The 11,502-nt window shown below is 40.8% G+C and overlaps 1 protein-coding gene across 1 annotated transcript in view; it reads left to right on the forward strand.

Annotated features, from left to right (window-relative positions):
• IQUB (IQ motif and ubiquitin domain containing) overlaps positions 1 to 11,502 on the forward strand; it is a 79,550-nt gene that overhangs the window by 36,995 nt on the left and 31,053 nt on the right. Inside the window, exon 8 of the mRNA XM_010831740.1 lies at positions 7,702 to 7,877. Coding sequence (XP_010830042.1) covers positions 7,702 to 7,877 — 176 coding nt within the window. The remainder of the gene's footprint in view (positions 1 to 7,701; positions 7,878 to 11,502) is intronic.

The following is an 11,502-nucleotide window of genomic DNA, read 5'->3' on the forward strand; positions in this document are numbered from 1 at the left end:
TGTTCGTAGTGATGCTTTCTAAGGCCCACTTGACTTCACATTCCAGGATGTCTGGCTCTAGGTGAGTGATCACACCATCATAATTATCTCGGTCATGAAGATTTTTTTGTACAGTTTTGTGTATTCTTGCCACCTCTTCTTAATATCTTCTGCTTCTGTTAGGTCCATACCATTTCTGTCCTTTATTGAGCCTATCTTTGCATGAAATGTTCCCTTGGAATCTCTAATTTTCTTGAAGAGATCGCTACTCTTTCCCATTCTGTTGTTTTCCTCTATTTCTTTGCATTGATTGCTGAGGAAGGCTTTCTTATCTCTCCTTGCAGTTCTTTGGAACTCTGCATTCAGATGCTTATATCTTTCCTTTTCTCCTTTGCTTTTCACTTCTCTTCTTTTCACAGCTATTTGTAAGCCCTCCTCAGACAGCCATTTTTCTTTTTTGCATTTCTTTTCCATGGGGATGGTCTTGATCCCTGTCTATTCTACACTGCCACGAACCTCCATCTGTAGTTCATCAGGCACTCTATTTATCAGATCTAATCCCTTAAATCTTTTTCTCCCTTCCACTGTATAATCATAAGGGATTTGATTTAGGTCATACCTGAACCTACTTTGTTCATTTTAAGTCTGAATTTGGCAATAAGGAGTTCATGATCTGAGTCACAGTTAGCTCCCGATCTTGTTTTTGCTGACTGTATAGTGCTTCTCCATCTTTGGCTGCAAAGAATATAATCAATCTGATATCTGTGTTGACCATCTGGTGATGTCCATGTGTAGAGTCTTCTCTTGTGTTGTTGGAAGAGAGTGTTTGCTATGACCAGTACATTCTCTTGGCAAAACTCTATTAGCCTTTGCCCTGCTTCATTCTGTACTCCAAGGCCTAATTTGCCTGTTACTCCAGGTGTTTCTTGACTTCCTACTTTTGCATTCCAGTCCCCTATAATGAAAAGGACATCTTTTTTGGGCGTTAGTTCTAAAAGGTCTTATAGGTCTTCATAGAACCGTTCAACTTCAGCTTCTTCAGTGTTACTTGTTGGGGCATAGACTTGGAAAGTAAAAGTGAAGTAGCTTTGTCCAACTCTGCGACCCGTGGACTGTAGCCTGCCAGGCTTGTCCATCCGTGGGATTCTCCAGGCAAGAATACTGGAGTCGGTTGCCATTTCCTTCTCCAGGTGATCTTCCTGACCCAGGGATCAAACCCAGGTCTCCTGCATTGCAGCCAGACGCTTTAACTCTGAGCCACTGGGGTGGGTAGCCTTTCCCTTCTCCACGGGATCTTCCCAACCCAGGGATCGAACCCAGGTCTCCCACATTGCAGGCGGAATGTTTACCAGCTGAGCCACCAGGGAGGCCCATAGGTTTGGATTACCGTGATATTGAATAGTGTATCTTGAAAACGAACAGAGATCATTCTGTTGTTTTTGAGATCGCATCCACGTACTGCATTTTGGACTCTTTTGTTGACCATGATGGCTACTCCATTTCTTCTAAGGGATTCCTGGCCACAGTAGTAGATATAATGGTCATCTGAGTTAAATTCAACCATTCCAGTCCATTTTAGTTCGCAGATTCATAGAATGTCAACGTTCACTCTTGCCATCTCCTGTTTGACCACTTCCAATTTGCCTTGATTCATGGACCTAATATTCATGGGCCTAACATGGACCTAACATATAATCCTTAGTACAGAGTTTAAACTGAGTTGTTTGTTGTGTAATCATCAGTTCAGGATTTAAAGAAAAAAGTTTTATGTGACTAAGACTAAGGAATGTAGAGATTAAAAAAAAAAAGTTTGTCCTTTCCTCCTGCTTGTGAATTCCAGACCCCTATCTTCTCCTTGAGAGCCCCAGACTTCTTATCAGCCTGGCTAGGAATTGAGTCTCTCACCATCCTCCCTGTCCTAATACACAGTGTTCAGGTGCCTGATTTAAATTTGTTCTGTGCTGTGCTTAGTTGCTCAGTCATGTCCAACTCTTTGAAACCCCATGGACTGTAGCCTACCAGGTACTTCTGTCCATGGGATTCTCCAGGCAAGAATACTGGAGTGGGTTGCCATGCCCTCCTCCAGGGGATCTTCCACATTGCTGGTGGATTCTTTATCATCTGAACCACTGGGGAAGCCCGATTTAAATTTGAGGCTTAATTATATAAAATCCCCCCAAACTGGCCTTACTGCAATTTTTGTTTCATCCCATGCATTGTGATATGTAGTGTTTTTTTTTTTTTTTTTAATTATCACCTTAGAATTCTCCAGGCAAGAATACTGAAATGGGTAGCCATCCCTTCTCCAGGGAATATTCCTGACCCAAGGATCCAACCTGGGTCTCCTGTTTTGTAGGCAGATTCTTTACCATCTAAGCCACCAGAGAAGCCCCTTTATTTCCAAAATGGTTGATAATCATACCTTTTTTGATTAAGTATTATTTTTGATAGAATTTATTACATTTCTAAGCAGATAGGAATGTATTTCTTTTTTAAACTTTGTTATTAATTGTAGTTGAATTGCACTGTGTCCAAAAAAATGCAGTCTTTGTCATTTCTGATTTGGGGGGGTTTATGTTTTCTTCCATTCCTACTCCTAGAATTTATTTCTTCTTGTTGTTCAGAGTCATGTCTGACTCTTTGTGACTCTTTGGACTGCAGCATACCAGGCTTACCTGTACTTCACTATCTCCTGGAGTTTGCTCAGACTCATATCCATTGTGTTGATGATGTCATCCAACCATCTCATCCTCTGTTGCCCCTTCTTCTCCTGACATCAGTCTTTTCCAGCATCAGGATCTTTTCCAGTGAGTTGGCTCTTCACATCAGGTGGCCAAAGTATTGGAGCTTCAGCCATCAGTCCTTCCGGTGAATATTCAAGGTTGATTTTCTTTAAATTTAGTTAAATTTATAGAATTTATTTAAATTTGTATAAATGCTTCATAGAGCTTTGAAAATAAGATATACTTTCATCTTTGATGTTTAGAGCTTGATGTATATTAATTTCAACTTGTTAATCATACTGTGGCAATTTGATTTTTAACTCTTTGTTTGACTCTCATAGAGTAACTCATTTGTATTCTGTTTATATAAAATAAAATATACTCACCACAGTAGTGTTTATAACTGTTAGAAGTTTTGCTTTATATGGCTTGATGGGCTGTGATTTTCAGTATAAATATTCATGACATTCATCATAAAATTGATGAAAGTCATACCTTTCATCATAAAATTATCTTCTACTCCAAGGTTTGAATATTTAGTCTTTTCCCTCCTATTTTCAAAATATTAATATAGCTGCATCTATTTTTTTTGTTGTTGTTCATATTTATCATCCTTTTGTGCTTAAGCTTAGTCTTTGGCATCACTTTAAGTATACCTTTGGAAAATATTATGTCATTGGATTTTTAAAAAAATATAACATTTTATTGTCAGCAAAAATTGAGCCATTTCATATTTTTAAATGTAATCATTATGCCTGATTTTGCTTCTCTCATCTTGCTGTATGCATTTTGTTTCTAATTTTTTGGTCTTTTTCTGCACAAACATTTATGATTGTTAATATTTTCTGCAATGATTTGAAATGTAAGCATTCTTTTTTTATTCCTTCTTAAAGTTTGTCAAAGATGTTCTTAAAAGAGGTAAACTATCAGATGGATTTATAGCCCACCCTTTTCTCTAGTTCTGAGTCCTTGAATTAAGGTTTACTACCTTCTGCTAGAGCGTTCACTTTCTGAGATGAGACAGCAGCTGTTTGAGGGACGACACTTGTGCCTCCTTGAGTGTCTTCCAGTGGTAGCTGCAACTATGTCTTAAAGAACTTGCCTGAAAGTTTCTACCACATGGATCACACCTCTCTCTGATTTGTAGTATTGCTTCCAGTCTCTCCTTCTCCTCCCCCTATTTCATATTTCTTGTATCATTTGTAGAAGAACGTAGGAGAGGGCAGCTAGCAGCCTATATACAAACCTTCATCTTGTCAGAAACTTGGCATGTCATATATTAAAAAGTAACTAGACCTGGATGGGACATGAAATTATGTCAAATTATATACAGTTTAATAAAGGGAAGTGTTTTTATCTGGACAAGAGAAAATCTAAGTGGACTGTGACAGTTATCTTTGGTGCCATGTCGTGCAGAGTAGACTGACTATGTTTTGCCTCACAGGCTAGGACTAGGACCAGGGTGAGCTAGGTCTCCTCCGCACTGCTAGGAGGAGAATCCATCTTAAATGGGGACGAGTGTTGAACTGTTTAACTTCTAAGGTTCTTTCCAACGCTGCTTTTCCTTTAATGTAAGTTTGACATTTTTTGCAATGTTGGATATAAAACAGTTTTCTTCCCCAAATTTAGCATATATAAGAAATGAATGTAGTGCTTGTTAAAATAAGTATATCTGAGCCCAGAAATTTTGATTTGTTTAAGTTTGGGGTAGGCTCTAGTACTCTGTATTTTCTCGGGTTAATTTTAAGAATATAGCATAATCTTTAGGTAAATTAAGTTTATAAAAATGCTATTCTTTGGCATTTTATGATTTGCTTTTAGAGTGTATTTCATGTAACACATTCTTTTTTAAAATTTTTTGGAGTATAATTGATTCACAATGTTGTGTGAAAGTGGCTCAGTCATGTCTGAGTGGGTAGCCTTTCCCTTCTCCAGGGGATTTTCCCAACTCAGGGATCAAACCCAGGTCTCTCACATTGCAGGCGGATTCTTTACCAGCTGAGCCACAAGGGAGGCCCAAGAATACTGGAGTGGGTAGCCTCTCCCTTCTCCAGGGGACCTTCCCAACCCAGGAATTGAACCAGGGTCTCCTGCATTGCAGGCAGATTCTTTACCAACTGAGCTATCAGGGAAGCAATGCTGTGTGAGTTTCAGGTATACAGCAAAGTGATTTATACACACACACACACACACACACATATATATATATTCTTTTTCAGATTCTTTTCCCCTATAGGTTATTATAGAGTACTGAGTTCAATTACCTCTGCTATGCAGTAGGTCCTTGTTGATTATCTATTTTATATATTGTAGTGTGCAACACATTCTTTGTTGATAATAATCAATACTTTGTAGTGTGCGACATATTTTTTATTGATAGTAACCATCATTATGCACAAAGCTGGTGGAGGTTATGGAATTCTAGTTGAGTCATTTTAAATTCGAAAAGATGATGCTGTTAAAGTGCTGCACTCAATATGCCAGCAAATTTGGAAAACTGAGCAGTGGCCACAGGACTAGAAAAGGTCAGTTTTCATTCCAATCCCAAAGAAGGGCAATGCCAAGCAATGTTCAAACTACTTTACAATTGCACTCTTTTCACATGCTAGCAAGGTAATGCTCAAAATCCTTCAAGCTAGGCTTCAACAGCATGTGCACCAAGAACTTCCCGATGTATAAGCTGGATTTAGACAAGGCAGAGGAACCAGAGATCAAATTGCCAACGTCCACTGGATCATAAAGAAAGCAAGAGAATTCCAGAAAAACAGCTACTTCTGCTTCACTGCCTAAGCTAAAGACTTTAAATGTGTGGATCATAATAAGCTGTGGAAAATACTTAAAGAGATGGGAATACCACACCACCTTACCTGCCTCCTGAGAAACCTGTATGCAGGTCAAGAAACAACAGTTAGAACCAGACGTGGAACAACAGACTGGTTCCAAACTGGGAACGGAGTATGTCAAGGCTGTATATTGTCACCCTACTAATTTAACTTCTGTGAAGAGTACATCACGTGAAATGCTGGGCTGGATGAAGCACAAGCTGGAATTAAGATTGCGGGGAGAAATATTAATAACCTCAGATATTCAGATGACACCATCCTTTGGCAGAAAGCAAAAAGGAACTAAAGAGCCTCTTGATGAAGATGAAAGAGGAGAGTGAAGAAGCTCGCTTAAAACTCAACATTCAGAAAACTAAGATCATGGCATTTGGTCCCATCACTTCATGGCAAATAGATGGGGAAACGATGGAAACAGTGAGAGACTTTATTTTTGGGGGCTCCAAAATCACTGCAGATGGTGACTGCAGCCATGAAATTAAAAGACGCTTGCTCCTTGGAAGAAAAGCTATGACAAACCTAGACAGTGTATTAAAATGTAGAGACATCATTTTGCCAACCAAGTATAGTCAAAGCTATAGTTTTTCCATTAGTCATGTATGGATATGAGAGGTGGACCATAAAGAAGCAGAATGCTGAAGAATTGATGCCTTTGAACTGTGGTATTGGAGAATACTCTTGGAGTCCCTTGGACTGCTAGGAGATCAAACCAGTCAATCCTAAGGGAAATCAACTCTGAATATTCATTGGAAGGACATGCTGAAGCTGAAGCTCCAATACTTTGGTCACCTGATGTGAAGAGCTGACTCATTTGAAAAGATCCTGATGCTGGGAAAGATTGCAGGTGGGAGGAGAAGGGGACGACAGAGGATGAGATGACTGGATGGTATCACCACCAACTCCATGAACATGAGTTTGAGCAAACTCTGGGAGATGGTGAAGGACAGGGAATCCTGGCATGCTGCAGTCCATGTGGTTGCAAAAAATTGTACACAACTGAGGGACTGGATAACAACAACAACACTTGGTGGTGTCCAACACTAAGTCGTGTCCAACTCTTGTGTCCACATGAACTGTAACCCACCAGGGTCTCTGTCCATGGGATCTCCCAGGCAAGAATACTGCGGTGTGTTGCCATTTCCTTCTCCAGGAGGTCTTTCTAACCCAGGGATCAAACCCTGCTTTGCAGGTTTGCTTTTTACTGAGTGAGCCACCAGAGAAGTCCTCAAACCCGCACTTTAAAATGTCGTAAATATTATTTTAACTTAATTCATTGGTTTGAGTTAAGTGTAAATGTAATTATTTTATAACATTTGCTGATACAATTAGGATTTTGTGAAGAGATGGAAAATGGTACTAAAAGTGCTAGTAATGAAGAAAACAGTTGAAGTCAACAATTCTACATAAAACTGTCAATTTGGGTACTGGCAGAAGCAGACACCAGGATGGAGTTTGAAGTAAAGATAAAGGGAAGAGAGAGCAGGGAAAGATAGAGAGTCTTCAGATTGAGATAGGAGTTGACACCTGTGAAAGTTGAGAGAGGGAACGAAAAAGGATGCGGGATGGAGATCCTCAGACAGACAGAACTCTGAGGCAATCTGAGCCAGCAGGTGGTCAGCTCTGATATAATAACTGGCCGCGGAAGATGCCACTCTTGGGCAGCCATGGCCAGGCCCTTCTCCCGTGCTTCTTCCTTTTTTGACTGACAGCTTAGTGAGAAGAGTGTGGTCTCTGCTCCAACATGGTTGCAGATCTGAAATGCTGTAGCTGGTACTGTCAGCCACCTGGCCTCTTAGCTACAGTCACTCTCTTAGAGGGAAGCTGAGCAGGACACGTTCATGGCTGCTTTAAATCCAGGCCGTATTTTTCCCAATACTGGGGGTGTGTGTATGCTTACCTGGAGGCATAATTTGACATCATCTGTACTGATGTCTTATGACTTGTGTTTGCTTGACTCTGTTTTTATTGCTGTGTCTCAGCTTCCATTTCATCCTGTTTTTTCATGTATCAAGTGTACAGTATGAGTGATGCTATTCATGTATAATTTTATTTAAATTGATATAAAAATAAAATACTGCTTGTGAGGATGTGATAGTAAAAAATGCTCTGTAAAGATGTGGGTGTTTAAAAACTCAGAGTCTTTCATGTTATTCCTCTAGTCTGGTGGCAAGAAGAACTCACACGCATTAACCAGTTTTTCACTGGAGCTGAAAGGAAAGCTGCTTTGTGTGAACTTCTGGAAAAAGAGACGCAGATAATTGCTTCCATTGGGAGACATAGATATATCACTTACACAGAGAACCAGGAAGCAGAGATACAAAGTTTTTTGGATAAGGTTAGTGAAGTAACATTATTTAAATATGAATGTGTCCTGAGTTTAAAAATATAGACAAATGAACTAAAGAAGACAATTACATTGTAAGAATTCTCATGAGTTTTGTTTAGTATTTTTGGTGACATAATTTTTGAAATTTTGTATAGTTTTGAAATTATTGAAATTTTGTATAATTTTTCTTCTTTTCTTATACAGCTTTAGATTTTCACTGCAGCCTAGAATAATGATTGATAAGTAACATGAAATTAACACGTTCTTAACAAAAGAGCTTTGGCCGTGAAGGAGAACATGGAAACACCATCTGTGTGACTCTGTTCATTTAGACTTAGGCTGCCTACAGAAATTAGGTGAATTGCACACCCCACTGAAATCTAGACCATAGCAGTCATCTAGGACTGTATGGATCCGTGGTGCCCATAGTAAGCAACCTGGGCAAAGAGCTATGGATTAGTGTTTCTGCTTTTGCTTATCAGGTCATTAACTGACTGAAATTTTCTAACCAAAAGGATATGTGATTATTGAAAACCATGAAAACATACAATTAAAGGAAAAACTAAAGTAATTACCCTTTTGTGGTAAAACTGCCTGTTTGATATTGGATAGCCTGTTTCCATAGTGACCAATTTCCTTTTATAAACTTGATCTCTCCAAACAATTAAAAGCCTATCCAGCCACAAGAAGAAAAGGGATGGAGTTCTTTAAAATATTTGCTGGTAATGATTCTAATAGTTATGCAATTCTTGTTATTTGAGAACATTTATTTTTTAAAACCATAATTTTTGATATTATAAATGCCTCCTACTCATCTTGTATGCTCTCCTGTTTGATCTCAGTTTTTCTTGTGGCTTTAACTCCTACCTGCATCCCGGAGCTCCCTACAGTTTCAGGCCAGAACTCTCTTCAGTTAAGTTCAGTTCAGTTGCTCAGTTGTGTCCGACTCTTTGTGACCCTATGAATCACAGCACACCAGGCCTCCCTGTCCATCACCAACTCCCGGAGTTCACTCAGACTCAAGTCCATCGAGTCAGTGATGCCATCAAGCCATCTCATCCTCTGTCGTCCCCTTCTCCTCCTGCCCCCAATCCCTCCCAGCATCAGGGTCTTTTCCAATGAGTCAACTCTTCACATGAGGTAGCCAAAGTATTGGAGTTTCAGCTTTAGCATCAGTTCTTCCAGTGAACACCCAGGACTGATCTCCTTTAGGATGGACTGGTTGGATCTCCTTGCAGTCCATTGAACTCTCAAGAGTCTTCTCCAACACCACAGTTCCAAAGCATCAATTCTTCGGCGCTCAGCTTTCTTCATAGTCCAACTCTAACATCCATACATGACCACTGGAAAAACCATAGCCTTGACTAGATGGACCTTTGTTGGCAAAGTAATGTCTCTGCTTTTGAATATGTATCTAAGTTGGTCATAACTTTCCTTCCAAGGAGTAAGCGTCCTTTTTAGGAGCTTGCAAATCATGTACTAAATTGCCTACTCTCTTGCTCCTTGGATGTCCCACAGTACAACTCAAGCTGACATGTCAACCCCTACTTCATCTCGTCTTACCATTCCTTGTCCCCTCACCTCCAAACTGAGGCTCCTATTCTGTAGCACTCACATAGTTTATCTCCATGAATGTTTCATCATGCACTTAAGTTGCTTCAGGCAGAAACCTGGGCATTATTCTTGATGTCCTACTTAGCCACCATCCTCTCTGTTCTATTAGTTTAATCACTGCCTCAATTCTTTACTTCTTCCTTACAAACTGCATACCACTGCCTACAGGGAGGTGGCTCTGCCATGACACATTGAGGACCTTGCATGTCTTCAAATAGGCCATGTAGGCAGAGACTTGAACCGCAGCTAACATGAGTCTTAGTGGAATGCCTTGTGCTCCTCTGGAACTCTAGAGGGTGGGAAGCTTCTGAGATGTTATGGAGCACCTCGGCTTTCCTGCTTCCCTAGGAGGTCTCATGACCCTAGGAGGCTGTCATGAGAAGGTCTCACCTTGGCTGTGAGAGCTGGACACTGATTTAATTGGATCTGGGTTTCCTTCCCATCTGGATTCCTTTATGTCCCCAAATGAGGCTTTCAACATCCAGGTTCACTTCTTAATTCCCTCCCCGATCCTCCATATTGCCGCCATAGGGACCTCATCCCACACAGCTCTCCCCTGCCCTCCGGGAACAAGGACTTTTATAATCCATTCTTGGCACACTTGACCCATCCCATCATCCCTGCTCACGCACCACAGCCAGACTGTTCCAGTTACACTCAGTTGCACATTCATGAAAAAACTGCATGCTCTCAGTGCTTTTGCTTCTTCTATGGGCTCTGCATGTAGCATCCTTTCCTTCCTTCCTCAGTAACCAGCTACTCACCCTTCAAAACAAGCTCAGATACCACTTCTTCCAAAAAGGACTACTGACCCTCCTCCTTTAGCCTGTACTGTATACCTTCATGGGCTTCCCCAGTGGCGCTAGTGGTGACAAATCCATCTGCCAATGCAGCAGACATAAGAGACACATGTTCTGTCCTGGGGGTTGGGAAGATGCCCTGGAGAAGAAAATGACAACCCACTCCAGTATTCTTGCCTGGAGAATCCCATGGACAGAGGAGCCTGGCAGGCTACAACCATAGAGTTGCAAAGAGTCAGGTATGACTGAAGCGACTTAGCACACTTGCATGCATATACCTTCATAAGACTTGGTTTCACTTCTGTCTTAGTGCATAGTGGTCAGTTTTATCATCAGGATTATGTCTGAATCCTCCTGGATCTGAGCTTCTTAAGGCAAGAGCTATCTTTATCTCCATATCCTCATATCCTTGCTCAGTGCTCATCACAGAGTATCAATAAGTGCTTGTGGAGGAAGGTAGGGAGGAAAAATAAGGAACAGAAATAATCCTTTTGTAATTTTATATTTCAGGTACTATAAGAAAATACACAATGTAGATGCTATCGTTTCAAATGCTTAAATATCTTCATTCTAGAAACGATGAATCCTACTGTATGGAAGCCATAATATTCACACTTCTGCTGAGTCATATTTTGAACTAAACATAATTCCTTTTGGCACGTTGCTTTTGTTGAAACCAACTTCATCACTGGGCACTGTGTTCCTTATGTATCTGATTGTTAACTGTAAGAAGACAGCATGAAACCAGGGCTCAAGAAGGAGCTGGAGGCCTCTGAAGTGCCAGTGGACTGGGAAGAGGGTGACACTTACCTGCCTTGTGTAAGACTGACCCTTGTGCAGGATTTCCTGCTTGTGCTTTATCTGCTGCTTTGTTTCCTTTCAGTTCAGTTCAGTTCAGTCACTCAGTCGTGTCTGACTCTTTGCGACCCCATGAATCACAGCACACCAGGCCTCCCTGTCCATCTACCAACTCCTGGAGTTTACTCAAACTCATGTCCATCGAGTCGGTGATGCCATCCAGCCATCTCATCCTCTGTCGTCCCCTTCTCCTCCTGCCCCTAATCCTTCCCAGCATCAGGGTCTTCCAATGAGTCAACCCTTCACATGAGGTGGCCAAAGTATTGGAGTTTCAGCTTTAGCATCAGTCCTTCCAATGAACACCCAGGACTGATCTCCTTTAGGATGGACTGGTTGGATCTCCTTGCAGTCCAAGGGACTCC

The sequence above is a fragment of the Bison bison genome, unplaced genomic scaffold (genome assembly GCF_000754665.1).
Source record: "Bison bison bison isolate TAMUID 2011002044 unplaced genomic scaffold, Bison_UMD1.0 scf7180017864530, whole genome shotgun sequence".
In the NCBI taxonomy this organism is placed as follows: Eukaryota; Metazoa; Chordata; class Mammalia; order Artiodactyla; family Bovidae; genus Bison; species Bison bison.